At 40.7% G+C, this 26,217-nt stretch overlaps 1 protein-coding gene across 11 annotated transcripts in view; it reads left to right on the top strand.

The window, feature by feature from the left end:
- LOC129824015 (astrotactin-1-like) overlaps nucleotides 1-26,217 on the top strand; it is a 268,685-nt gene that overhangs the window by 50,593 nt on the left and 191,875 nt on the right. For 2 of the 11 annotated variants that reach the window (XM_055883272.1, XM_055883276.1), the window contains exons 3-7: nucleotides 5,459-5,858; nucleotides 9,009-9,164; nucleotides 14,006-14,155; nucleotides 18,359-18,508; nucleotides 19,868-20,035. In XM_055883272.1, coding sequence (XP_055739247.1) covers nucleotides 5,459-5,858; nucleotides 9,009-9,164; nucleotides 14,006-14,155; nucleotides 18,359-18,508; nucleotides 19,868-20,035 — 1,024 coding nt within the window. The remainder of the gene's footprint in view (nucleotides 1-5,458; nucleotides 5,859-9,008; nucleotides 9,165-14,005; nucleotides 14,156-18,358; nucleotides 18,509-19,867; nucleotides 20,036-26,217) is intronic. The other 9 variants (XM_055883273.1, XM_055883278.1, XM_055883279.1 and 6 more) reach the window with 9 other exon arrangements.

The following is a 26,217-nucleotide window of genomic DNA, read 5'->3' on the forward strand; positions in this document are numbered from 1 at the left end:
GACCGGGACTCCACAAGTCTGGGTTTTTCTATACCTCGTGGTATAATCAGCCCATTTCCATTGAATTAAGGTCTTAGTCCCCAGTGTCCTGCCTGAACTAATACATCTAGACTCCATGGTATAATTAAAGTCTTAAATGTTTTCCTTCTGCACCTATACATTTTGAACGTCACACCTTTTACCAGTATAGCGTTAGTAAACATGCTAGTGCTCCGTCTTGCTGCTGTAAATTCAGGGTTAAGATGGGAGTTAAGGGGATCGAGTTTCTTGGGAAACTGGCGGAATGGCGATGGCATGACATTAAGAAATTGGATGCAGACGTGAGCAGAAGAAATACATGTCTTTTTTATTGGTCAGAGGTATAGTATAAGAACAGGCAGAGATTATGGATACTTAAAATGTAATTAATCAGAAAAACTCGAAACAATGTGACTATAACTCTTCATTTGCTGTTTGATACGATAGAGCAAGGCGACCAGAAGGAATAACTCCAACAACAAACATTTCATACTTTCAATGAAAAAATATCACATAATAAATTCAGAAATAATTGGCCCGGCCGGGGCCTGGACTCAAGACGTTCTTCACAACATTACCAATGGTTTTCCTTTGGGCACCCCCTCAGACCCTTGCACTTTTGGTTTAAGTGCCTGATAAGACCTTGTTTTATGGCCACTCACACCCTTGAAAGGAAATACTCTTTCCTCTTTCCACTCTCATTTACTCCACAAATGCCATCCAGATCAGATAAGGCAAGCAGACATGCAGTGACCCATTCATTAATGCAACCATAAGCCCCTGAACTTGAAGATTTACTGGCTACATAATAAAGATTAATGATAAAAGATCATTTTAGTTTGTAATGATATACAATTTAAGGGGACCACACATATCCACCCGGGAGGAAGGAAGGAAGAGGAAATTCAGTTAGAGTAATCTAAACCAAAATATTTAATAAAATATTGTGTTTATAGTTTTGAAGGCTAAAGTTATTTTTTCGTGTCTCTCTTCCGGCTGTTCCGTAGGGAGGTAACCACATTTAAAAACAATTATCCAAAGGAACAGTCATAGAAAATGTCAAGGCCTTGCTACAAATCACAGCAGACTTATCAATCGATCTCTTTAAGTACTGTATGTGTAGGGAAAGCCTTACTCAATTTCTAAGGTTTTTGGGTGGATGTGGGTTTTCAATTGAAGAGGATATGGGGATTTTTAAAAGTATGCTGTAAACTCAGTTGTATCAGCTAACCACCATTAGCAACCAATGGCACAATGTTGTCTGTCAATCTAACTAGTTTTGCAGAGAATCAGACCTCGTAAGCTAAGCTAGCTTAGCTTTTATGTTCTCTCAGTTGTTTTATCAAATTGAGAGTTTTTCTATATATTATGAATGGATTACTAATTAATTTCATTTTCATGAGGTACAATTTGTACATTCTGAATCTCTCAAGAACATATCTTCTTTAATGATTATGCCTTGCAATACAGCAAGAAACTTGAATGTGTCCTTAATAAGAAAAATGTCAGCCTTCATGCGATATTAGCTTTGATGAAATATTCTAAGTTGAATTAAATGATTTAAGTTCATTTCATTAATAACCCATTCCAACAAAACCCCATAGTGCTGTGTGTTTAATGGGGGTTTAACTTTCAAAATTGTTCAATGTCAAAATCAGAAATGGATCATAAACCGTAAAAAAATCATGCTGATAATTGTCACATTTGGTTTCATTGTTGTCATTAAATATTCTTTGTAAGCAATTTAACACTGAATAGTTAGACGAATAGTTAGACGAAACTGACAGGTTAGACGATTTGGATGAATTGAAATGATATTTTAAGGGCCTCTTGAGTGGCACAGTGTTCTAAGGCACTGCATCGCAGTGCTTGAGGTGTCACTACAGACCGGGGTTCAATCCTAGGCTGTGTCACAGCCGGCCGTTACTAGGAGACCCATGAGGCGGCACACAATTGGCCCAGTGCCGTCTGGGTTAGGGGAGGGTTTGGCCAGCCGGGATGTCCTTGTGCCATCGTGATCTAGCAATTCCTCGTGGTGGGCTGTGTTCCTGCAAGCTGACTTTGGCCACCAGTTGTACAACACATTGGTGCGGCTGACTTCCGGGTTAAGCGAGCAGTGTGTCAAGAAGCAGTGGGGCTTGGCTGCTTGTGGTTCAGAGAACCCATGGCTCTCAACCTTTGCCTCTCCCGAGTCCGTACGACAGTTGCAGCGATGGGACAAGACACAAAAAAGGGGTAAAAGTACATAAAAATAATATATATACAGTACCAGTCAAAAGTTTGGACACACCTGCTCATTCCAGGGTTTTTCTTTATTTTCTACATTGTAGAATAATACTGAAGACATGAAATAACACAGGTACTGTAGAAACCAAAAATGAAGTTGAACAAATCAAAATATATTTTATATTTGAGATTCTTGACATTGCCTTGATGACAGCTTTGCACACTCTGGTATTCTCTCAACCAGCTTCATGAGGAATGTTTTTTCAACAGTCTTGAAGGAGTTCCCACATATGCTGAGCAATTGTTGGCTGCTTTTCCTTCACTTTGAGGTCCAACTCATCCCAAACCATCTCAATTGGGTTGAGGTCGGGGGATTGGGGTGGCCAGGTGATCTGATGCAGCACTCCATCACTCTGCTTGGTCAATTAGCCCTTACACAGCCTGGAGGTGTGTTGGGTCATTGTCCTGTTGAAAAACAAATGATAGTCCCCCCCCCCCCCCCCCCACCCACCATCACACCTCCTCCTCCATGCTTCACGGTGGGAACCACACATGCGGAGATCATCCGTTCACCTACTCTGCATCTCACAAAGACATGGTTTGTGGAACCAAAAATCTCACATTTGGACTGATCAGACTTTGCAGCAATTTGACCATGAAGGCTTGATTCAAACGGTCTCTTCTGAACAGTTGATGTGGAGATATGTCTTTTACTTGAACTCTGTGAAGCATTTGGGCTGCAATTTCTGAGGCAGGTAACTTTAATGAACTTTAATGAACTACCTCTGCAGCAGAGGTAACTCTGAGTCTTCCTTTCCTGTGGCGGTCCTCATGAGAGCCATTTTCATCATAGCGCCTGATGGTTTTTGCGACTGCACTTGAAGAAACTTTCAAAGTTCTTGACATTTTCCGTATTGACTGACCTTCATGTCTTACAGTAATGATGGACTGTCGTTTCTCTTTGCTTATTTGAGCTGTTCTTGTCATAAGATGGACTTGGTCTTTTACCAAACAGGGCCTAATTCTGTATTCCACCCCTACCTTGTCACAACACAACTGATTGTCTCAAACGCATTAAGAAATTCCAAAAATGTACTTTTATCAAGGCACATCTGTTAATTGAAATGCATTCCAGGTGACTACCTCATGAAGCTGGTTGAGAGAATGCCAAGAGTGTCATCAAGGCAAACGGTGGATATATATTTTGATTTGTTTAACACTTGGTTTCTACACGATTCCATATGTGTTATTTCATACTTTTGATGTCTTCACTATTATTCTACTATGTAGAAAATGGTAAAAAATAAAGAAAAACCCTTGAATGGGTAGGTGTGTCCAAACTTTTGACTGGTACTGTATATATTTTAAAATGTCACGTATTTATGTTGTGTTTATGTCAAACACTCTTTTTAAATCAATGTTAGCAATTTTAAGGGTTACAGTTAGGGTCCTACTGGTTAGTGTTAATGTTCCTTGGGGTTTATGGTTAAGTTTTGAGTCCAGCTTAAGGTTTATGGTTAAAGGTTATGTTTATGTTAATATGGTTCCAAAGGTATATCTCATGAAAAAGTCATGACACCAGGTTGTCTATACTATGATGACTACTCCTGTCTCATCAATATTGCAAAGTCAAATTGTCACGGCTGTTGAAGGAGGAGGACCAAGGTGCAGCGTTGTAAGCGTACATTTTCTTTTATTAATAAAAATGACGCCGAACAAAACAATAAACACTACAAAAACAAACCGTGAAGCTAAAGGCCATGTTCCCTAAACAAATTCAACTTCCCACAAACACAAGTGGGAAAAGGGCAGCCTAAGTATGGTTCTCAATCAGAGACAACAATAGACAGCTGTCCCTGATTGAGAACCCTACCCGGCCAAAACATAGAACTACAAAACATAGAACATAGAATACCCACCCCAACTCACGCGGGACAAAAATATGTTTATTTTGGCTCTATATACTGTATATTGTCTTCTGGATACCAAATGCCATGCCTAATCAGGATGAGTTACATTACAGAATTATACGTTATTGAAACTATAGTATTACATTAAAGCATAACCCTTACATAAATGGATTACAGGCTGAAATACTGGCGTCCTTTGATGTTTGGTTTGGCTTTGTTGACTCTATAAAAAGAGACAGGCCCTCTTAGTCCACTATTTGATTCCCTGTAATGTACTAAATTACACAAGTTTCCCCTACCTAAAAATCTACATTGTGGCTAATGCAAATGGTTGGGCCTAATTGCATTTGGTGGCAGATTTTCAATTGACCTCTGAAGAATGTGTTGGCCTATGTACCAGCCCATTGATTGAGTTGTTGTGTGCTACAGTTTGCACTAGAGTGGGAACACTTATGGGTATATCTCCTGGTAACTCTCTGGCCTAGTTATCTTTCTGCTTAATTCCAGTTTGGAATAGCTCAATGACTTTGAAAGTACTAAAAAAAGTAATCAATACGAAATAAATTATTTTAACTTTCGTTTCCACCCAAAACTGCATACAGATTTGCTGCATACGTGACCTATATTAAGGCATCATTTGTAAATGTCCTTGACTATGCAGAATAAGCAAACAACTTATGCAAATTGACTTTACATTTGCCATTTCAAATTTATGCGAGCAGGTGAAGCACTCTCTCTATGATCCTCGGATATCAGTCTGCATCTGAACAGGGTTTCTCAATTTCAATTTCCGGTTGAGTCATCTCTGTCGCCGTCCTCACATGTTTTTTCTTCTCATCATTCATTATTTAGGTGAGCTGAGATCTAAAATGTGCAACAAAGTGGAAGATTTCATCAGACCGTTACTAGCACTGAACCCGAGAGTAGAGTCTTTATTGATAGATTATTGATAGAGTCTGATAGCAGCTTTAATAGACGCTCTCTTGGTATAGGGTATATTTCCTAAATGGTTTCAGTTTTTATTCCTCCATGATGCTTCCTAGAGCACTGCTGTTCTCATACACTATGCTTTGGAGATAATCTACATCGTTTTGCATGATGTGCTCTGTGATTATATGGATTTTGAGTTTGTTTGATGTTTTCTTGACGCTGTTGTTAAGATCTATAGTTTTTTCTTCAAGGATCTCTGCTATGCACTAGTGGTGTTTTTACAAATCTAGCAACGTGGGTTGGAGACTTTGGAAAGTTCTTAGTTGAGAGCGGCCATCATTCATCCTTCTCTTTCCCCTTGTGTTTGTTCACAGGGAGGCATGATCGCTTTGCTCCTCTCCATCCTCTGCCTAGTCCTCATCCTCTACACGCGTAGGCGGTGGTGCAAACGCCGCCGTGTGCCCCAGCCCCAGAAGAGCGCCAGTGCAGAGGCGGCCAATGAGATCCACTACATCCCTTCGGTGTTGATGGGAGGCCAGGCCAGGGAGAGCCTGAGAAACTCCAGGGGCCAGGGCCACAATTCCAGCAGCACGCTCAGTATCCGAGAGACTCCCATCCTGGATGGCTACGAGTATGACATCACTGACCTGAGACACCACCTGCAGAGAGAGTGCATGAACGGAGGAGAGGACTTTTCCAGCCAGGTCACACGCACCTTGGACTCCCTTCAGGGCTGCAATGACAAGGCCAGCATGGACCTGACACCTGGTGAGTGTAGGTACAAGCACAAAAACACACACACACACACACACACACACACACACACACACACACACACACACACACACACACACACACACACACACACACACACACACACACACACACACACACATTTAAAATTGTGTTTTTTACATTGGATAAAAGTAGACTCAGAGTTAGAAATTGGTATATCATACACTGCAGTTGAGGATCAATGGGAAAGTAATTCTGCTTTGAAAGTTGATAAACTTATACCTACTGGAGAGCTCTTCTTTGTCTACACCCATTCAGCATTGTTCACACCCTCTTAAGCCAGCCCCACCCATCTCTTTAAGGGTTCACATGCGAGGTCATGTGCTAAACAGAGTGAGTAGTGTAATAAACAACCAAAGATTTCAAGACTAAAAGTGGTAAATGGCTGTCGTTTTATGAGCTCCTAATCAGCTCCTACCGGCTCTTATGACTAAAAAGAGCATCTGGACATCAGAACAGCGATTACTCACCTCGAACTGGACAAAGATTCTTTCTTTAATGAGTCTGACGCGAAGGATATACTGCTTTGTTGAGACAAGGCCCAAACCCCTGTCATCCGCGTGAAGAAAAGACAGAGAAAAAGGGGGAGGAGGGCGGGGTGCCTGGTAAGAATTCGCTGACGAGTAGGTAAACCACCACTACCCTCCGTATTATTGGCCAACGTGCAATCATTGGAAAACAAACTGGACAATCTACAATTAAGACTATCCTCAGCGTTCAACACCATAGTACCCACAAAGCTCATCACTAAGCTAAGCACCCTGGGACTAAACACCTCCCTCTGCAACTGGATCCTGGACTTCCTGATGTGCCGCCCCATGTGATAAGGGTAGGCAACAACACATCTGCCACTCTGATCCTCAACACTGGAGCCCCTCAGGGGTGCGTGCCTAGTCCCCTCCTGTACTCCATCACCCACGACTGCGTGGCCAAGCACGACTCCAACATCATCATTAAGTTTGCTGACGACACAACAGTGGTAGGCCTGATCACCAACAACAATGAAACAGCCAATAGGGAGGAGCTAAGAGACCTGGTAGTTTGGTGCCAGGACAACAACCAAGTTCCTTGGTGTCCAACGAACTATCATGGTCCAAACACACCAAGACAGTTGTGAAGAGGGCACGACAACACCTTTTCCCCCTCAGGAGACTGAAAAGATTTGGCATTGGTCCCCAGATCCTCAAAACGTTATACAGCTGCACCATCGAGCCCCTCCTGACTGGTTGCATCACCACCTGGTATGGAAACTGCTCGGCATCTGACCGTAAGGTGCTACAGAGGGTAGTGCGTACGGCCCAGTACATCACTGGGGCCAAGCTTCCTGACATCGAGAACCTATATACTAGGCGGTGTTAAAGGAAGGCCCCAAAAATTGTCAAAGACTCCAGTCACCCAAGTCATAGACTGTTCTCTCTGCTACCGCACAGCAAGCGATACCGGAGTGGCAAGCCTAGGACCAAAAGGAGGCTCCTTAACAACTTTTACCCCCAAGCCATAAGAGTGCTGAACAATTCATGAAATGGCCACCCGGACTATTGACACCCCCCCACATTGACACCCCCCCTTATTTTTACACTGCTGCTACTGACGGTTTAGTATCTATGCAAAGTCACTTTACAAATTACCTCGACTAACCTGTACCCCTGCACATTGACTCGATACCGGTACCCCCTGTTTATAGCCTCTTTATATATATATATATATATATTTAATTTAAAATTTGATCCCATTTTCGTGGTATCCAATCGCTAGTAATTACTATCTTGTCTCATCGTAATTACTATCTTGTCTCAACTCCCGTACGGGCTCGGGAGAGACGAAGGTCGAAAGCCATGCGTCCTCCGAAGCACAACCCAACCAACCGGTACCGCTTCTTAACACAGCGCGCCTCCAACCCGAAGCCAGCCGCACCAATGTGTCGGAGGAAAAACCGTGTACCTGGCCCCCTTGGTTTAGCACGCACTGCGCCCGGCCCGCCACAGGAGTCGCTGGAGCACGATGAGACAAGGATATCCCTACCGGCCAAACCCTCCCTAACCCGGACGACGCTATGCCAACTGTGCGTCGCCCCACGGACCTCCCGGAGCCTGGGCGCGAACCCAGAGACTCTGGTGGCGCAGCTAGCACTGCGATGCAGTGCCCTAGACCATTGCGCCACCCGGGAGGCCCGTTATATATATTTTTTTAAGTGCAGTTTTAAAGCTAGTTTCCTTCAATTTGACACATTGCGCAATAGCTTATGGCTATTGACTCATTATAAAACATTATAACAAAATCAATGGAAGCCTGAATGCATCCTGAATGCATTTAAGATTTTTTAAATTCTCCCTGACTGTCTATGTTTTTTTGTGGTGATTGTTAGTTCTCAAAGATTATCTTATTTAAAAATTCACTGAGCATACAAAACAGGACAGTTGCTCTTTCCATGACATAGACTGACCAGGTGAATCCAGGTGAAAGCTATAATCCCTTATTGATGTCACTTGTTAAATCCACTTTAATCAATTTAGAAAGATTTAAGTGCCTTTGAACGAGGTATGGTAGTAGGTGCCAAGCACACCGGTTTGTGTTAAGAACTGCAACACTGCTGGGTTTTTCATGCTCAACAGTTTCCCGTGTGTATGAAGAATGGTCCACCACCCAAAGGACATTTAGCCAACTAGACACAAAAGTGACAAGCATTGCAGTCAACGTGGGCCAGCATCCCTGTGGAATGCTTTCGGCACCTTGTAGAATCTATGCCCTGACGAATTGAGGTTGTTTTGAGGGTAAAAGGAGTGGGGGGGTGCAACTCAATATTAGGAAGGGGTTTCTAATGTTTGGTATACTCAGTGTATATAGGTCCATTATATTTTCTACACACTTTATAACTGTTTTGTTTATTTAAGAAATACCAGCCCACCAACCAATAAAATTGTATCTAGTTGTGACAGGAAATGATAGATTATTCCCTGTTTCAAGACCTATACCATTATAAGAACACTGACTTGTTGTTGCCTCTGCCATTCTGTATTAAATTTCTTCCGTTTTGTCCGACATACTTCTTTTTCACGTTTGTCTTATTTTATTGGGTTTATTTTCATCTCTCATTTCTCTCCCTTATTATGCTTGTTCTGTCATCATCAGGGAGTGACAATACAAAGTTGTCCCTAATGAGCAAGTACAAGGACAACATCATTGCCACCAGCCCTATCGACAGCAATCACCTGCAGCAGAACACTCTCCTCCTCCACAACACCTCCACTGGCCAACGCAAACAACGTCTGTCCAGCAAAACTCGTGGTGAGTCATCCATCTATTTGATCCATATCCACTCTCATTCTTGACCATTGTCACGTGTACCAGTAAAAGACTATATCTGCGTCCCAATGACACCCGATATTCAGTTTAAAGTGCACTTCTTTTGACATGGGCTCGTAGGGCTCTAGTCAAAAGTAGTGCACTATATAGGGAATAGGGTTCCATTTGGGATCCAGACCCTGAAAGAGAAAAAGACTGGAAAAAGAGGGCATACCATTCTGAAATGAGACACCAGTTCGTTCAGTTGACCCTGATCATAATCCACTTTGCTCCATGACTGACAAGTGTGAATGGTTTATTTTCAGGTTAGAAAAGCAATTCTAGTTGTGTAGGATGTTTTTGGGAGGTACAAATGGCAATGTCACGCTAACCAACTAACTGAGCATTCAGTGGAAGCTAGTGAACTAAAGAGCTGTTATGTAGTCATTTTACAGTTATATAGTGTCTACCATTATATCATTTCCATCTCATTTTGTGAATTGTGAGAAACAAACACGACTCTGGTTTCAGATACTGTTCCTTTGCATTCTTATCCTCGTGTACTTTGTGACTCTCAGTGAGCCTAGGAGAATGTTTCCTTTTCTGACCTTGGTTGAAAACCTGTATAGTGAATATGCACCTGCAATGGCTTTTGCTCCATAATGAGAACTTCAATCAAAGCTCACTGAGGAAGAAAAAAAGAAACCCAACAAACCCTTTTATCAATAATAGACTGGGAACAGAGAGAGCAGTGTACTTAACACAGCACACTAATGACATTTTCACTTGGTATTCCAGGAAGCTTGTTAAGCAAAACAGAACATAAATGAACTGATCACTTTCAGGACAGAAAATGCTAAAGATCCAATCTGTTTTGTCTTAATTCAATAACAAAATAAAAGCATACCATGTCTGCAAAAAAGCCTCTTTGTCTCTCAAGAGTTGTGAGCAGCCTTTGGTCTTGTGCTCTCTGAAAGGAATCTCTGACAGCCCTACGGCCCACTCTGAAAGAGATTGCTGCCTTCAGAATTAAAGCAAATTTTTCTCATTCATTTAGTTCAATTTGTTGATTTGGTACATTAGAGGACAAAGCACAATGAAGGAAAACTGTAAATTCACTATCGGTTTATCTGCTGTTGATGTTTAAAACTGTGAAACAGCGGATCCCCTTGTGACAGCTTTTTTCTCCACAACAAAATCCTCTGTGGTTCTGTACAAAGTGTACACAGGCCAGTATATCTGAATGACTAAGCCTGAGGTTATGTTTGCTTATGTTTGCTATATTGTTTTTGTTTGGACTTGCATTTTAATCCGAGTGATAAAATATGCACATGCACATACACATGTAAGGTCCTTTTGCTATTCTCAGTGGATATTTAACAGCGTTTAGGACTGGGGGGGGGGGGAGCTTTTACGCCTCAAATGTTGATTCCACCTTCAAATGTGCTGCTCAAAGTGTATGGCAAGCCAAACAACGAGGTTGGAGTCTTTGTCACAGCTGTTGTCTGTTGGGTGTTTGCTGTCCCCTTCCAGGAGCCCTTGTCTTTTTATACAGAACCCTTAAGTCTGTTGTTGTTCCTAATGGTGTTAGACTCAAAGCATCGTGAGTCTACCGTTTTAATTGTAGCATACAATAGGGATACTGAAATAAAATTGTTCCACAAAATGTTTGAAACAACAAGCCCAAAGATGAAGCTATGTCTGAATTTGGAGTCAGAAGTCACAATCGTTTTTTAATGTTAACGCTGGTCGAGATGTTTAAGATTCTCATCTGTGTCCCAGCAGTACTTCTCATGCAATCACCTGGTCTATTTACATATGTTGGAGTCACTCTAGTCTGCTTCTCTCTACAGTTGTTGTGGTTACGTCTTTTGTCAGATATCTTTTGGTAGTACTCCTGTGGGTTCTTGCAGCTCTCCTCATGAGCGATTGTCATTCCAGTATCATTGTCGCTGCTGCCAAAAGTACTCTATATTTATTGAGATCCGGCCACCGAAAGCTCAGAACAAAATAACTTTGTTGTAAGACGTGTTTGCACCTGCAGTGCATGCTGAGTGCTAAGCTACATTATGTGTTGAATATTTAAAGAGCCCATCTTTTATTTGTTGCCATAAAGCTTTGGACCTTTGATTCCTTGCCTAATTGTTGAGGCAAATACAATCTCTTCAAACTGCTGCATGTGATTTGCCGTTAATTAATTGAAAGTGCTTTCATTCTTCCTTGTAACCTAGACAAAAACACATTGTATCCTCTAAGTGTCATTTGGAAATTTGTTTCACCTTCTTTCACAATTATAGTTTTTGTCCTTGATGAAAATAATTATTTAAATGTGGTTTTGTCAGGAATTGTTATAAAGCATAAATGTGTGTTAAATCATTTTTCAATGGTGTTTCTATTGTTTTTGTAGTATATAGTTGTGTGTTCAAATTGTGTGTTCCCTTTGCATATTGTTATCAAGTCAACGTCATTCTGCTGAAATAAGTAATAATGTCATCTTGTACATGAAACACCTTTTTCTTTACTGTACTTTTCAAGACAGTGCTTCCACTTTGTCCGATTTGTATGTTTGCCAGAGACATTTTTATTCACCCTTTCTTTTGGAGAAACCTTTTGTGTATTAATTAAATGTTTTGGATTTATAACGCGATTGTCAATTCGAAATGAAGTAAATGGTGCTAGTATTTCAAGCTTACTTTGTGATAGCTAGAACACTAAAACTTGTAATAGGAGCTATATCACATCCTCTTTAAATTAAATATTTCAATGTTCTTGTTTCGACCAAAACACAATCATTCCAATGTAGCCTGTATAGCCTATTCAAAACAATTAGATATATTTGTTCACAAAGCCAAAATCTTTTCATCTAATGGCTTCAATGAGATGACTGTCAACATTTATCAGTTTATTGTCCCCTACATTGTACCAGAACAGGACTATCGTCCATCTCTGTAACGGATAGTGGATTTAAAGTCAAAATATGGACTGACATAAACTGTATTATCCCCCTACTGAGGATAGCCACTCCACAGTCTGGTCTTGTCATGGATCTCTCTTCCTCATGCAACATAATCAAAGTATTTGTCCTGTATTGCGCTGGGCAGGGTAAACTGAGTTTGTATCCCAAATGGCACACTATTGACTATACAGCACACTACTTTTTGACTCTGGTCAAAAGTACTGCACTATATAGAGAATAGGGTGCCATTTGGGACTTCGCTAGAGTCATGTTGGTTTAATTTGTTGCGACAGAATACGACTGGATATATCCTGTTGTTATTGTGACTTTAATACTTTCCACCTTTCTACCTCATGAATCCATGTATACATTACTTCCCGAGAGAGGGTATAGCTAGCTATATGTCTTGTATAGAATATACTGATTTTTTTATAAAAGCTGAAGTAAATTTATCCCACTGTTCCAGTTATTATTTTCCATTGGTACCAGAGCTTGATCAAAATATGAAAATGTAACAACAATCTGCTGTTTAACAGACTCCAAAACATGCCATTATGTTTTGCATGTACAATATGGCTAACACTGCTACAAGCAGTACAATATATTGTGTAACTCACAGCTCCAATCAGCTCTCTTAATGAAACATTAATTAAAGGTAGTGCTGAGCGATTAGCCGTAATTTCTGTTATTTTTCCGTTTTTAAACAACTAATTGACTGACAGATTTTTTCTGTGAGATCAATGCGCACATCGCACAGTTTCTCCTAAAGATAAATCAGATCCAGCCTGAACTGTGCGATGTAATAGGGAGGTGTAGTTTGCCAACAGGCCAATATTCTACATAGTTTAGCACATAAAATGTGGTAATTAACTACAATGACCATAATCCATTGTGCATCTACTTGTCTGGTCTGTGTTTCTTTTACACCTGCTACTGAGAAGAGACAAATGCGCAATCGTGAGGTGATATAGAGAGCAGCTGTTGGTTCGTGAGGTATCTTTACCTGAAAGTGTATAGTTGGTATTTAGCAGTCATAAAAGTATGCCTTATTTACTTTGAAGAACAGAAAGCATAGGCAGCAGCTCTATAGAGATGAGATGACTTGGAATGAAATGATAGTCATCAAATAAAACAAATGTAAAATACACAACAAATGAAATATTTTATTATAGTGATGTAATTAAATTATGATTAATAAGTGATAAGCAGTAATGGGCAGACACTACCATCATGGGACTTGTATTAATTTTTTCCCCCCTGTGTTACAGCATTCAACCCACATAATGCACAATGTATGGAATGTTAAAAAAAAAAAAAATCGAAAATCTTGATTTGTTTTTAAAAATCGAACCGAACCGAACCAACCTCAAAAAGCACTAATCGCTCAGCACTAATTAAAGGTCACATTTAGTGGTACAGGAACGTGGCTATTAGTACAGATGCCTCAAGTTCTCAGTTTCACTATCAACATTTTGACACAGCAACACATTTTAAACCTTCAGGCAAGGTAAATAATCTAATCCACTCTTTTCATAATTATTTTAGCATTTTCCTCCCACATTTGTTGATGTTTCTTTTCGATTGACACTTAAAGTGTCGACATGATCCTCAGATCATTGATCAAGTGAGAAAAACGGTCAATATGTAATTCCCATGGGACAGCTATTCAGGGGTTTATAGCTCTCCTCTTCTACTTGCCATTTCACAGTAATGATTACATATGGCAATTCATATGGTGATGTAGGGGAAAAAACTGAACAACCTTGGTGTATAAATTGCTCAAAATCAAGTGCAGCATGTGTAGATGGACATCCCATGCATTGCCATACAAACAGAACAGCGAAGACAAAATTATTGTGATGAGAGCTTTTTGTTGTGAATTCTGCAGTGGGTTCAACCTTCTTGAACCCAGACGGGGACTCTGGCACGGAGGCCGACAGCGAACCTCAGCTGACCTTTTACACTGACCCCAATCGCAGCAGGCGGCGCAGCCGAGGTATGAGAAATGGTAACGCCAACAGCGCGTGGGGCTCAGGGGGTAAGGAAGGAGTATTATACTGTACATACATCATCTTATTTCATACTCGCATGATGACAATGAAAAATACATACATCAGAGTAGATGAATGGACAACAAATGTATGTGCTTACTGTGCTTGAGACACATACTGTACACGTTCACATTAGTGGTGCGCAGGTCAGCTGTTTGTTCACCCACACCCACCCGTAACTGCTGGTAACCCATCCACAACCGCCCGACTACATGTAATAAAGTGAAAATCTGAGGCCCGCACCCAACCCTATCCCGCAAATTTAGAAAATGCGTTATAGAATAATAGTCAAAGACGGCAGAATCTTTTTTGGACAGGGGGTTCAGGATCTTTTTTTGTGCTATTTGTTAGTCAACTTCTCTATAATTAGATACATGTGGTTTCTCTTCTGCCGTTATACACTGAGTGTACAAAACATTTAAGAACACCTAACCTAATATATTGAGTTCCACCCCCACCCCCTTTTGCCCTCAGAACAGCCACAATTCGTCGGGGCACGGACTTTACAAGGTGTCGAAAGAGTTCCACAGGGATGGTGATCATAACTTTCACCTGGAGTCACCTGGCCAGTCTATGTCTTGGAAAAAGCAGGTGTCCTTATTGTTTTGTACACTCAGTGTATGTTGCCACTGAAGACTCATTGAACCCTTGCTTACCAGAATAATGTCATAAATTGATAGAATGAGTGCTTTAATCTATTTGACATCGGTAAAGTTCTCTGTCATCTTCTTTTGCGGAGAAAATATGTTTAAGGTTGGGAGAAAATGTAATAACTCAAAAACGGGAAAGATTTTCTGTCCAAATGATATCAGTTTGACTAGTTGTAAGGAAATATAAAGCTGTAAAAACAACCCAACATGTTTCTGATAAGATTTCAGTTCAGCTTGGATGCATATTCTATATGGTTAAAATACTATGAGCTTTTATGATGCTGATAAAGATAGCACCTCTGCAGATGGCATCTAATCGAGCATTCACATTCTCGCAAGATGCTGAAAGAAAGAAATCATATTTCTCCACTCCTGTTCCCGGGTCAAAATGTTGCCTGCATTTGGTGTATCCTTTAACTGCAAGAATTGCTCAATTCTGCTGGAGTTAATATTAAGGCTAAGGGAGAGGTTATAGACCTATAGTCAATGTCCATATTTCAGTTTCCATTTAACCCATTTGACCATTAGGCTACAATTCCCTCGATTTGCCATAGGCCTATTTGAAGTCCCCGTCTTGTGACTGTAGAATTTGTACAGTGCCTCACAATCATCACACATAACATAGCGTGCTATCATCCTCGTTTACCATTTCACCAAATCTTTCCCAAACATCACTTTTCTGTCCTTCCCTTCTCTTTATTTGCAACTCTCTTTTCACAGCTTTTCTCATATTGAATTAAATAAACTCCGACGTTGTCCTTTTTGCCTCCGTGGATTGATGTTAACATTTTCTGCCTATTCCCAAAAGCATTTGGCAATTGACGTGTAGGCTATTTGGTGCGCGTACAGCTAGAGCCCTAAAGCTTAGGCTTATACACTAATGCCAGATAGCTTAAAATAATTTAAGAAAAACCTAAATGTAGTCTATAGATATAAATTGCACTAGAATGATATATTTATGGATTTCAATGGTATTGTTTTCTCTTTATTTTACCCGCCCGCCACCCAACCGCCCTTCAACCACACAATATTTAATGACCCTAAACCCGTCTGCCCAGCAGATATAACCGCGGTGACTGTGGGTTATGAGTCAACCCGCGCATCACTAATAGACATGCATTCAAACATTCTCTCTTTGCTAGTAATCATGGTTGTTGTAAACAATGTGTTGTGTTCTAACCCATGTGAGTATGTGTACGGCTCTGCCATGTGCCTAACTAAAGACAGTAACGTGTCTAGCATTGTAATGTTTGAAGTAAAGGAAGCGATTGGCTGGTTGTTGTGTAACTGTAAATACAGCATGGGGGCAACAGTATGTTTGTGAGCATGCTATAAATCCTTGGTGCTGTGATGTACAGTAATGATGTGGGGGAACCAAATGCCCCTAACACTGAGCTGTCAGCCTACAAGCATCTGAATGACCAAACATAGCATCACTGCCTCAACATCCGCAACAGCACCTCCAACCAATTAAGCTTTTGTTATCTGCACAGGTGTCACAAACACAGCAAGTAACCAACACCTTTAATTAGTAAAAAGGTTAAGAATAGAAGGTGCGTTTCTACACATTCCCTCGCACATTACTTGAACAGCGAAACTGATCAAAATAAATGTTGATTTGATCAGACCGTACATTGTTTATTTTTGGTTAGATAGCTGAAATGGTACCCAAACGCAATACCATCTGTAGCAGTGGTCACCAACCGGTCAAACAAATCAAGTGCATCTATAGGCTTACCGCTGGCCAATTAGATAGCTCAGATCGCCGTCTGCACAGTTTCTTCGAGCCTTAAGCCTCGAGCACAAGGCGAAGTTCATATTGTGAGATTTCAAAACTTTTAAAACCATGACAAGAGAGAGACTCAACGAATACAGCGAAGAGCTGCTGTTTTTATGAGTAAGTTCATGTTTAAGTTGTTGTTCAGCACTGTCAACACTTTGTTCAACCCTTTTATAAGCCATAAAATGTGCGTCCCCCTAGGCCTACTTCCACTCGTGCTACAACCAGCACTGCAGCTCCAATGAATGAGTATAGCAAAGTGTTTCGATAAGCTTGCGTTGTTATTATTAGCGACTTGCGTCTTTTTTAACATCGAGGAATGTTTCACTTTCTCTGGTCATAAGAGTAACAGCATGAATTGGTGCATGAGGCAAAAATAATGCAGTGCTACTTGAGTTTTGCCATCAGCTGGTTGACTGTGTCCCCTTTTCTCAGCAAAGGGAGGGAGAGCGGAGGGACGGGGAGCCTCACCGCTGCTCTCTCCCTCCTTCCCTCCCTCATCTCAGACTGACCATCAGATGCAAGCCATCAGTCCAGTCAAATAAAGAAAGCAAATTATTATGCTCACTCAGCTGTGCCTCACAAGTAATACAACACATGATCTATTACCAGTGTGATTATATACCTCAAATTGGTCTGAGATGAACAACTTTGGCAGGGCAACTCAAGCATAGCCAATATGCAGTCATAATGTATTGGACCTATAGCCTACTGTGCAAACCTCATTGCTACGGTACTGTTTTTAATAGGTTAATGTTGCATAGGCTTACGTTTTTTTGTCGTGTTGTAAAAAAAATCTGAGCAGTAGATCTCGGCTTGCATTTTGACTAAAAAAGTGATCTTGACTCAGAAAAGGTTGGTGACCACCGATCTATAGATTTGAAAAACAAAATGTTCAGAGAGAGAGTCATAATGATGGGATGTGCTTTTCAATCCTTCTTTTTTTGATAAGATTTTTGAATGGATCAAGTTTGAGTCTTTGTGTCATTATGAGATTGTTTCCTTGTGAATTTGTTTTCCAAGTTAGGTCTTGGTATTACTCTGTAGTATTTGTTTTTTAAGGATTGCCTTATTAAGATATTTCCTGAATTATTTTAAGAATGCTAAAAGGACAGTAACCGAGTAACATTAGATAGGGATGAAGAATCACTTCTAGCAGAGCTGGAGGCTGTTATTGGCTTCCTATATTTGAGGCCAAATTGTTGTGGGTTGGGGTGTGTGTGTTTGTGTTTGTGCATGCTATAGGTAGGAGACTTCCCACTCTTTATTAAAAGGAATGACTGATGAACTCTGGTGGGGCTGCACCCAAGCAGTTGACAGGAATGGAAAAGAACGCAACCTCTGAAAGGCTCTCATTTGGGCTCTTTTCTTTTTTTCCCTTCAGCACATAATGGTGGCTGGTGGCACCCTTCAAAGGTACACTCTTATCACCCCACCAGCGAGACTTGGCAAGCCAAATCTCACAAAGCTACCGGTTTGATACAGAGGTCCCTTTCATGGGCAGTAAGCCCAGCCCAGTGATGACTTGTTTGTAAGCGACTCCCTTGGTGGAGGTGCTGGAGGGAATGAAGGGTGCATCTCCACTCCCTATTATGGCACTACATTCCCTTTATAGTGCACTACTTCTGACAAGAGCCCCATGAGCCCTTGTCAAATATAGTGCACTATAAAGGGAATAGGGAGCCGTTGGGTGCATAGCCACAGTGTGGTCACTGCTTCACGTGCTTCCTCCTTGTTGTCTGTGTCCTTTTCTTTGCCAGCAGGTTCCCCACGAAGCCCCATCAATAAGACCACCCTGACTTTGATCAGCGTTGTCAGCTGTGTGATCGGCCTGGTGTACTCCTCACACCTCTCCTGTGGCCTCAACGTCAGGGTCATCCTCCATGTGCCCGAGCACCTCATAGCAGACGGTAAGGGGCGGGCACCTGCCCTCCCGAAAACCACAGGGGTATAACTGTATGCCTCCCAGCTAACGCACTCCCAGACAAACGGAAATTAGGAAATGTCACTAGGCTGATTCCACCTCTCTCTCTTCCCATGTGAGACCACAACAGATGTGCCCTCAAAGCATCAAAGCACAATCAGGCCAGGTTGTGGTGACCACCCACTGTATCATCACTCTTTCTCTCTCTACTTTCACTGTGCTTGGGCTGGCTCGCTAATGAATTTCAGGGTAGCTAGCACCTGCAGAAAATCACTGCAGGCCAACTATTCACTCTTGGTTCATTGGCATTTTTTCCTCCATCATGGGAGCTGGCAGTGCAGATATATTTTGGAGTGTGACTTGCCTTACTCATCTATCATTCCGGGCTTTAATTTGATTCATACCCGCCACTGTATTCTACCCGCCACTGTATTCATACCCGCCACTGATACTCCGGGTGGAATTATCATTCCAGAAGACATCCATGGTGTCATGATCGTTATATGGTGGAAGAGAGGAGGACCAAGGCGCAGCGTGAGAACAATACATCTTCTATTTATTGAAGACGAAAAGGAAGAACACTAAAACAAACTACAAAACAACAAACGAACGAACGTGACGCTATAAACAAATAGTGCAGACACAGGCAACTAACATAGACATAGACAATAACCCACGAAATACCCAATGAATATGGCTGCCTAAATATGGTTCCCAATCAGAGACAATGATCAACAGCTGCCTCTAATTGAGAACCAATCTAGGCAGCCATAGACATACAAACACCTAGACTAGACACTGCCCCATAAACACACAAAAACCCCTAGACAATTCAAAACACATACATCCCCCATGTCACACCCTGACCTAACTAAAATAATAAAGAAAACAAAGATAACTAAGGCCAGGGCGTGACACATGGGAAGCAACTTTGAAAAGAGATGAAATATTGTGAATTTTCCATTTGAATCGCAGGGACTCCATAAATGTCTACACAATGGTATCAGACTTAATGTAATGTTATGGTTAAGTTGATAACAATCCATGTTTTTGCCTGTGAGAACCTTATATTTATGTCACATCTGTTTATAATGTGCACCTTCAAAAATATTGAAATTAGTTGCCAGAACATTGTGTCCTATCCATCCATCTGCCTTTTTTAATCTGGGGAAAAATAATACTCAGAAAATGTATTATTTTTTTGCCTTGTAATAACAGTCTGTACTCTATGGACTGTTGAATAGAAAAGTTAATATAACTACTGATGTACTGAACCTTTAATTGACCAGGTAGGTACTTAAACAGTATGTTTTCTAACAACCAACAACCCTTCCCTTGTCCTCAGGGTCCAGGTTCATTTTGCTGCAGGGCAGTCAACTGGATGCATCTGACTGGCTTAACCCGGCCCAGGTGTTACTATACTACCAGCAGAATGCCAGCGGGCCTTGGATCAATGAGCTGTGTGGCCGCCGCATTCTGGACCCCTGTGAACACCAGTGTGATCCAGAGACAGGTACTATACTGCATAATCACCAATTCTCACACTCTAACTCTGGGAACCAATTATATTGTATCTGTGTGCATTCACTGAACTTCAACATTGCATTTAATTGAATTTAAAAAAATTGTGGAGGGGGTAATACAATAAGATGTGCATTGCATCCACAGAGGATAGCACTTAATGCATTAATTCAAACACTTGTTACCAAAGTGGCCCTAAAATGTATATGAATGTACAGAAAACAAGAAAGATGCAAAACAGAATGGAATAATGTATTTCTTGTTGTATCACAGGTGAGTGACAGAGCGGCTAGCTAAATAGAAAGAAAGTAACAGTGTTTTGCAGCAACGCCTTGATACAGTGTACAGTATAGCCATACTGTAAGAACCAGTATCTTGATCCCCAATTGAGTTGAATGTCCATTGATTAGTTTATTAAAATGATTCAGCATCACTTGTCAACTGTTACCATTTTGATGAGCATTCACCGTTTTATAATTATTCCGAACAATAACCTTCCTCCCACAGCCAGTTGTTGACAATAGAGCTCTGCTTCGCCAGCAAAACAGTTTGTCCCTCCCCACCCACACCAGCTAGTTTGTGTTGACACAGTCATACTTTAATTAAGCTACATCTAAAGCCAGTCACAGTAAAATGAGCTCTTTTCAAACACAGCTGGGTACGAGAGATGCGATTGAAAAGCGATTCTCTGTCTTTTGAAATAGCTTGCAATTATGTTCAAGAATTGAGTTCACATACTCTTTAAAAAACTCAAACTGAAGTTATAGATACACAAGATAATAATGATAGACATTGGACAATTATTTGAGCAAGTACAGGTAACTGCCAAAATAAAGGAAACACCAACATAAAGTATCTTAATAGGGCGTTGGGCCACCATGAGCCATAACAGCTTCAATGACCCTTGTCATAGATTCTACAAGTGTCTGGAACTCCATTGAAAGGATGCGACACCATTCTTCCACAATAAATTCCATCTTTTGGTGTTTTGTTTATGGTGGTGGAAAACACAGTTTCAGAATCTCCCATAAGTGTTCAATTGGGTTGAGATCTGGTGACTGAGAGAGCCATGCTATATGGTTTACATGGTTTTCATGCTCATCAAACCATTCAGTGACCACTCGTGCCCTGTGGATGGGGGCATAGCCATGGCAGCCATACAGTACCCTAAAAATTCCCCTGTCCAACATACAGTATTAACTGTAACATGGATCGATATAGACATTTAGACAATATATATATATGTATATATATATATATATATATATATATATATATATATATATATATACACAGTGCATTCGGAAATTATTCAAACTCCTTGACTTTTTCCACATTTTGTAATGTTACAGCCTTATTCTAAAATGAATTAAATTAAATGTTTTCCTCATCAATCTACACACAATAACCAATAATGACAATGTTAGCAAATAAAAAATACCTTATTTACATAAGTATTCAGGCCCTTTGCTATGAGACTCGAAATTGAACTCAGGTGCATCCTGTTTCCATTGATCATCCTTGAGAAGTTTCTGCAACTTGATTGGATTCCACCAGTGGTAAATTCAATTGATTGGACATGATTTGGAAAGGCACACACCTGTCTATATAAGGTCCCAAAGTTGACAGTGCATTTCAAAGCAAAAACCAAACCATGAGGTTGAAGAAATTGTCCGTAGAGCTGCAAGACTGGATTGAGACGAGGCAAAGATCTGGGGAAGGGTACCAAAGTTGTCTGCAGCATTGAAGGTTCCCAAGAACACAGTTCTCTTCCTAGAGCTGGCAACCCGTGCCAAACTGAGCAATCGGGGGAGAAGGGCCTTGGTTAGGGAGGTGACAAAGAACCCGATGGTCACTCTGACAGAGCTCTGGAGTTCCTCTGTGGAAATAGGAGAACCTTCCAGAAGGACAACCATCTCTGCAGCACTCCAGAGCGCTCAGGACCTCAGACTGGGGTGAAGGTTCATCTTCCAACAGGACAATGACTCTAAGCACACAGACAAGACAATGCAGGAGTTGCTTCGGGACAAGTCTCTGACCTTGAGTGGCGCAGCTAGAGCCTGGACTTGAACCCAATCGAACATCTCTGAAAAGACCTGAAAATAGCTGTGCAGCAACGCTCCCCATCCAACCTGATAGAGCTTGAGATATTCTGCAGAGTAGAATGGGAGAAGCTCCCCAAATACAGGTTTACCAATCTTAGTGTCATCACCAACATGACTCGAGGCTGTATTTGCTTCCAAAGGTGCTTCAACAAAGAACTGAGTAAAGGGTCTTAATACTTATGTAAATGTCATATTTCAGTTTTTTATTTTGAATAAACTAGCAAAAATGTCCCAACCTTCTTTTGCTTTGTCATTATGGGGTATTGTGTGTAGATTGATGAGGGAAAAAACAATTAATAAATTTTAGAATATGACTGTAACCTAACAAAATGTGGAAAAGTCAAGGGGTCTGAATACTTTCCGAAGGCACTGTATATATATACAGTTGAAGTCGGAAGTTTACATAGACTTAGGTTGGAGTCATTAAAACTTGTTTTTCAACCACTCCACACATTTCTTGCTAACAAACTATAGTTTTGTCAAGTCGGTTAGGACATCTACTTTGTGCATGACACAAGTCATTTTTCCAACAATTATTTACAGACAGATTATTTCACTTCCAATTCACTGTATCACAATTCCAGTGGGTCAGAAGTTTACATACACTAAGTTGACTGTGCCTTTAAACAGCTTGGAAAATTCCAGAAAATTATGTCATGGCTTTAGAAGCTTCTGATTGGCTAATTGACATCATTTGAGTCAATTGGAGGTGTACCTGTGGATGTATTTCAAGGCCTAACTTCAAACTCAGTGCCTCTGCTTGACATCATGGGAAAATCAAAAGAAATCAGCCAAGACCTCCACAAGTCTGGTTCATCCTTGGGAGCAATTTCCAAATGCCTGAAGGTACCACGTTCATCTGTACAAACAACAAACAATAGTACGCAAGTATAAACACCATGGGACCACGCAGCCGTCATACCGCTTTGGAAGGAGACGCGTTCTGTCTCCTAGAGATGAACGTACTTTGGTGCAAAAAGTGCAAATCAATCCCAGAACAACAGCAAAGGAACTTGTGAAGATGCTGGAGGAAACAGGTACAAAAGTATCTATATCCACAGTAAAATGAGTCCTATATCGACCTAACCTGAAAGGCCGCTCAGTAAGGAAGAAGCTACTGCTCCAAAACCGTCATAAAAAAGCCAGACTACGGTTTGCAGCTGCACATGGGGACTAAGATCATACTTTTTGGAGAAATGTTCTCTGGTCTGATGAAAGAAAAATATAACTAGTTGGCCATAATGAGCATCGTTATGTTTGGAATAAAAAGGGGAGGCTTGCAAGCCGAAGAACACCATCCCAACAATGAAGCGCGGGGGTGGCAGCATCATGTTGTGTGGCTGCTTTGCTGCAGGAGGGTGTGGTGCACTTCACAAAATAGATGGCATCATGAGGATGGAAAATAATGTGGATATATTGAAGCAACATCTCAAGACATCAGTCAGGAAGTTAAAGCTTGGTCGCAAATGGGTCTTCCAAATGGACAATGACCCCAAGCATACTTCCAAAGTTGTGGCAAAATGGCTTAAGGACAACAAAGTCATCACAAAGCCCTAACCTCAACCCTATAGAAAATGTGTGGGCAGAACTCAAAAAGCGTGTGCGAGAAAGGAAGCCTACAAACCTGACTCAGTTACACCAGCTCTGTCAGGAGGAATGGGCCAAAATTCACCCAACCTATTGTCGGAAGCTTGTGGAAGGCTATCCAAAACGTTTGAACCAAGTTATACAATTTAAAGGCAATGCTACCAAGTAATTATTGAGTGTATGTGAACTTCTGACCCACTGGGAATGTGATGAAAGAAATAAAAGCTGAAATAAATAATTCTCTACTATTATTCTGACATTTTACATTCTTAAAATAAAGTGGTGATCCTAACTGACCTAAGACAGGGATTTTTTACTAGGATTAAATGTCAGGAATTGTGAAAAACTGAGTTGAAATGTAATTGGCTAAGGTGTATGTAAACTTCCGACTTCAACTGTATATTCTTTAATTTATATTTATTAATTAATACTTCCAGGTGTTGTTGATGTTTTTCTGCTAGATATTTCATTATACTGGGTTGGTTTTCACCAATGAAACCTGCTATATAGTAATGCTATAAAGGCCGTCATTGTAAATACAATTCTTTTCTTAACTGACTTGCCTAGTTATATAAAGGTTAAATAAAAGAGTATATACATTTATTTATATATATTTTTACATTAAAACAGACTGAGGGGAATGAGGGGAAACTGATATCAACATGAAGTACAGCCTCTCATATGTACAAACAAAATAAAGTTGTAATTTACATTTTTCTTTAAATGTTTTGTTATTTACCTTTGTTGTATACATAAAAAAATGGTCTTTGTTTTGGCATTCTGTGTATCAATACACAGAATACTGGCAGAATGTCATTGAATCCCTAAAATGATCAGTATAGTATAGAAAGTGTGTACCATGCTACTGATCAGTATTGAATGCATATCCCATGTTAATGAGTTTTGGGAAAAGGAGTTCTCTCCATGTTTGCATCCGTAATTCAAGACGGACTGGTGTCTCTGGTGTACTGTGTGAATTGCCAGACCTAAATGAATCAAACGGTGGACCACTGGGACACACACTGCCTGGATTCCTTGAAATTGAATATGTAATTTCAGCCCCTCTCATTAAAATTACATGTTGAATAAGTGGCCTGATGCAATGCCTCAATAATTGCATTGTATTTTTCATATGATGCATTCTTAATGTAACCCCCAATATTGCATCCCCCTCTTGCAGGGTTCTAGATACTAGCTAGCTACAAGACGGGCTCCATCCAATCCTTCTCAGGGAGAAGATACTGATGAAAACAGGGATTGGTTATGACAATAACTGTGGTTCTAAAAACATGTAAAAAGTTTGTGAATTTTAAATATACCTCTGTGTGAGGGGAGTGCTGAGGGTGCTGTAGGCTGTTGTTTATGGCTTGTCTACTGCCAAATTCTGCTTCCCCTTGAAAGATATGGGACATTTATTACATATAAACAAGACTTGTGTTATATCTGGTTTACATATGTTCCCCAGACCTGAACAATTTAATTTGATAAAATTTGACGGGATAATGGATAAACGTCATAGATACACCACATGACCAAAAGTATGTGAGTGTTGCAACCGAGGCCTACCACTTCGCGGCTGAGCCGTTGTTGCTCCTAGACATTTCCACTTCATAATAACAGCACTTGCAGTTGACCGGGGCAGCTCCAACAGGGCAGGAATTTACTGAACTCTTCAGTAAGGCCTTTCTACTGCAAATGTTTGTCTATGGCGATTGCATGGCTCTGTGCTTGATTTTATACACCTGTCAGCAACCGGTGTGGCTGAAATAGCCGAATCCACTAATTTGAAGGGCTGTCCAGATACTTTTGTATATATAGTGTAAGTTATTCAGTACATGTAGCGTAATGTTCTTTACTCGTGCAAGGTGGCACTGAAAAATAACAGGAGCATTTTAAATATTAATGTATTGAGACAATTTACAAAATTGAACCTCTCTAACCTGGCAGCCTATCAGAAGATTAGAAGCGTGGCTTTCAGATGCTTATTTTTGTACACCCGTGAGAGTAAATGTCATGCCTGTTCATGTGTTCTGTTGTATTGCCAGGTTAAGGTTAAGCTTGCACATGATTTATTGAATTGATTGATTATCTTTTTTTAGCTTTTTGTTTTACCTGAATGAACATTGAACCTGTAACGACTTAAGAATAACCAAATAAAATAACCTTTTACATACACTGAGTGTACAAAACATTAAGGACACCTGCTCTTTCCATGACATAGGCTGACCTGGTGAATCCAGGTGAAAGCTATGATCCCTTATTGATGGCACTTGTTAAATTCACTTCAATCAGTGTAGATGAAGGGGAGGAGACATGTTAAAGAAGGATTTTTAAGCCTTGAGACAATTGATACATGGATTGTGTATGTGTGCCATTCAGAGAGTGAATGGGCAAGACAAAAGATTTAAGTGCCTTTGAACGGGATATGGTAATAGGTGCCAGGTGCTCCGGTTTGTGTCAAGAACTGCAATGCTGCTGGGAT

The sequence above is a fragment of the Salvelinus fontinalis genome, chromosome 26 (genome assembly GCF_029448725.1).
Source record: "Salvelinus fontinalis isolate EN_2023a chromosome 26, ASM2944872v1, whole genome shotgun sequence".
Lineage (NCBI taxonomy): Eukaryota > Metazoa > Chordata > Actinopteri > Salmoniformes > Salmonidae > Salvelinus > Salvelinus fontinalis.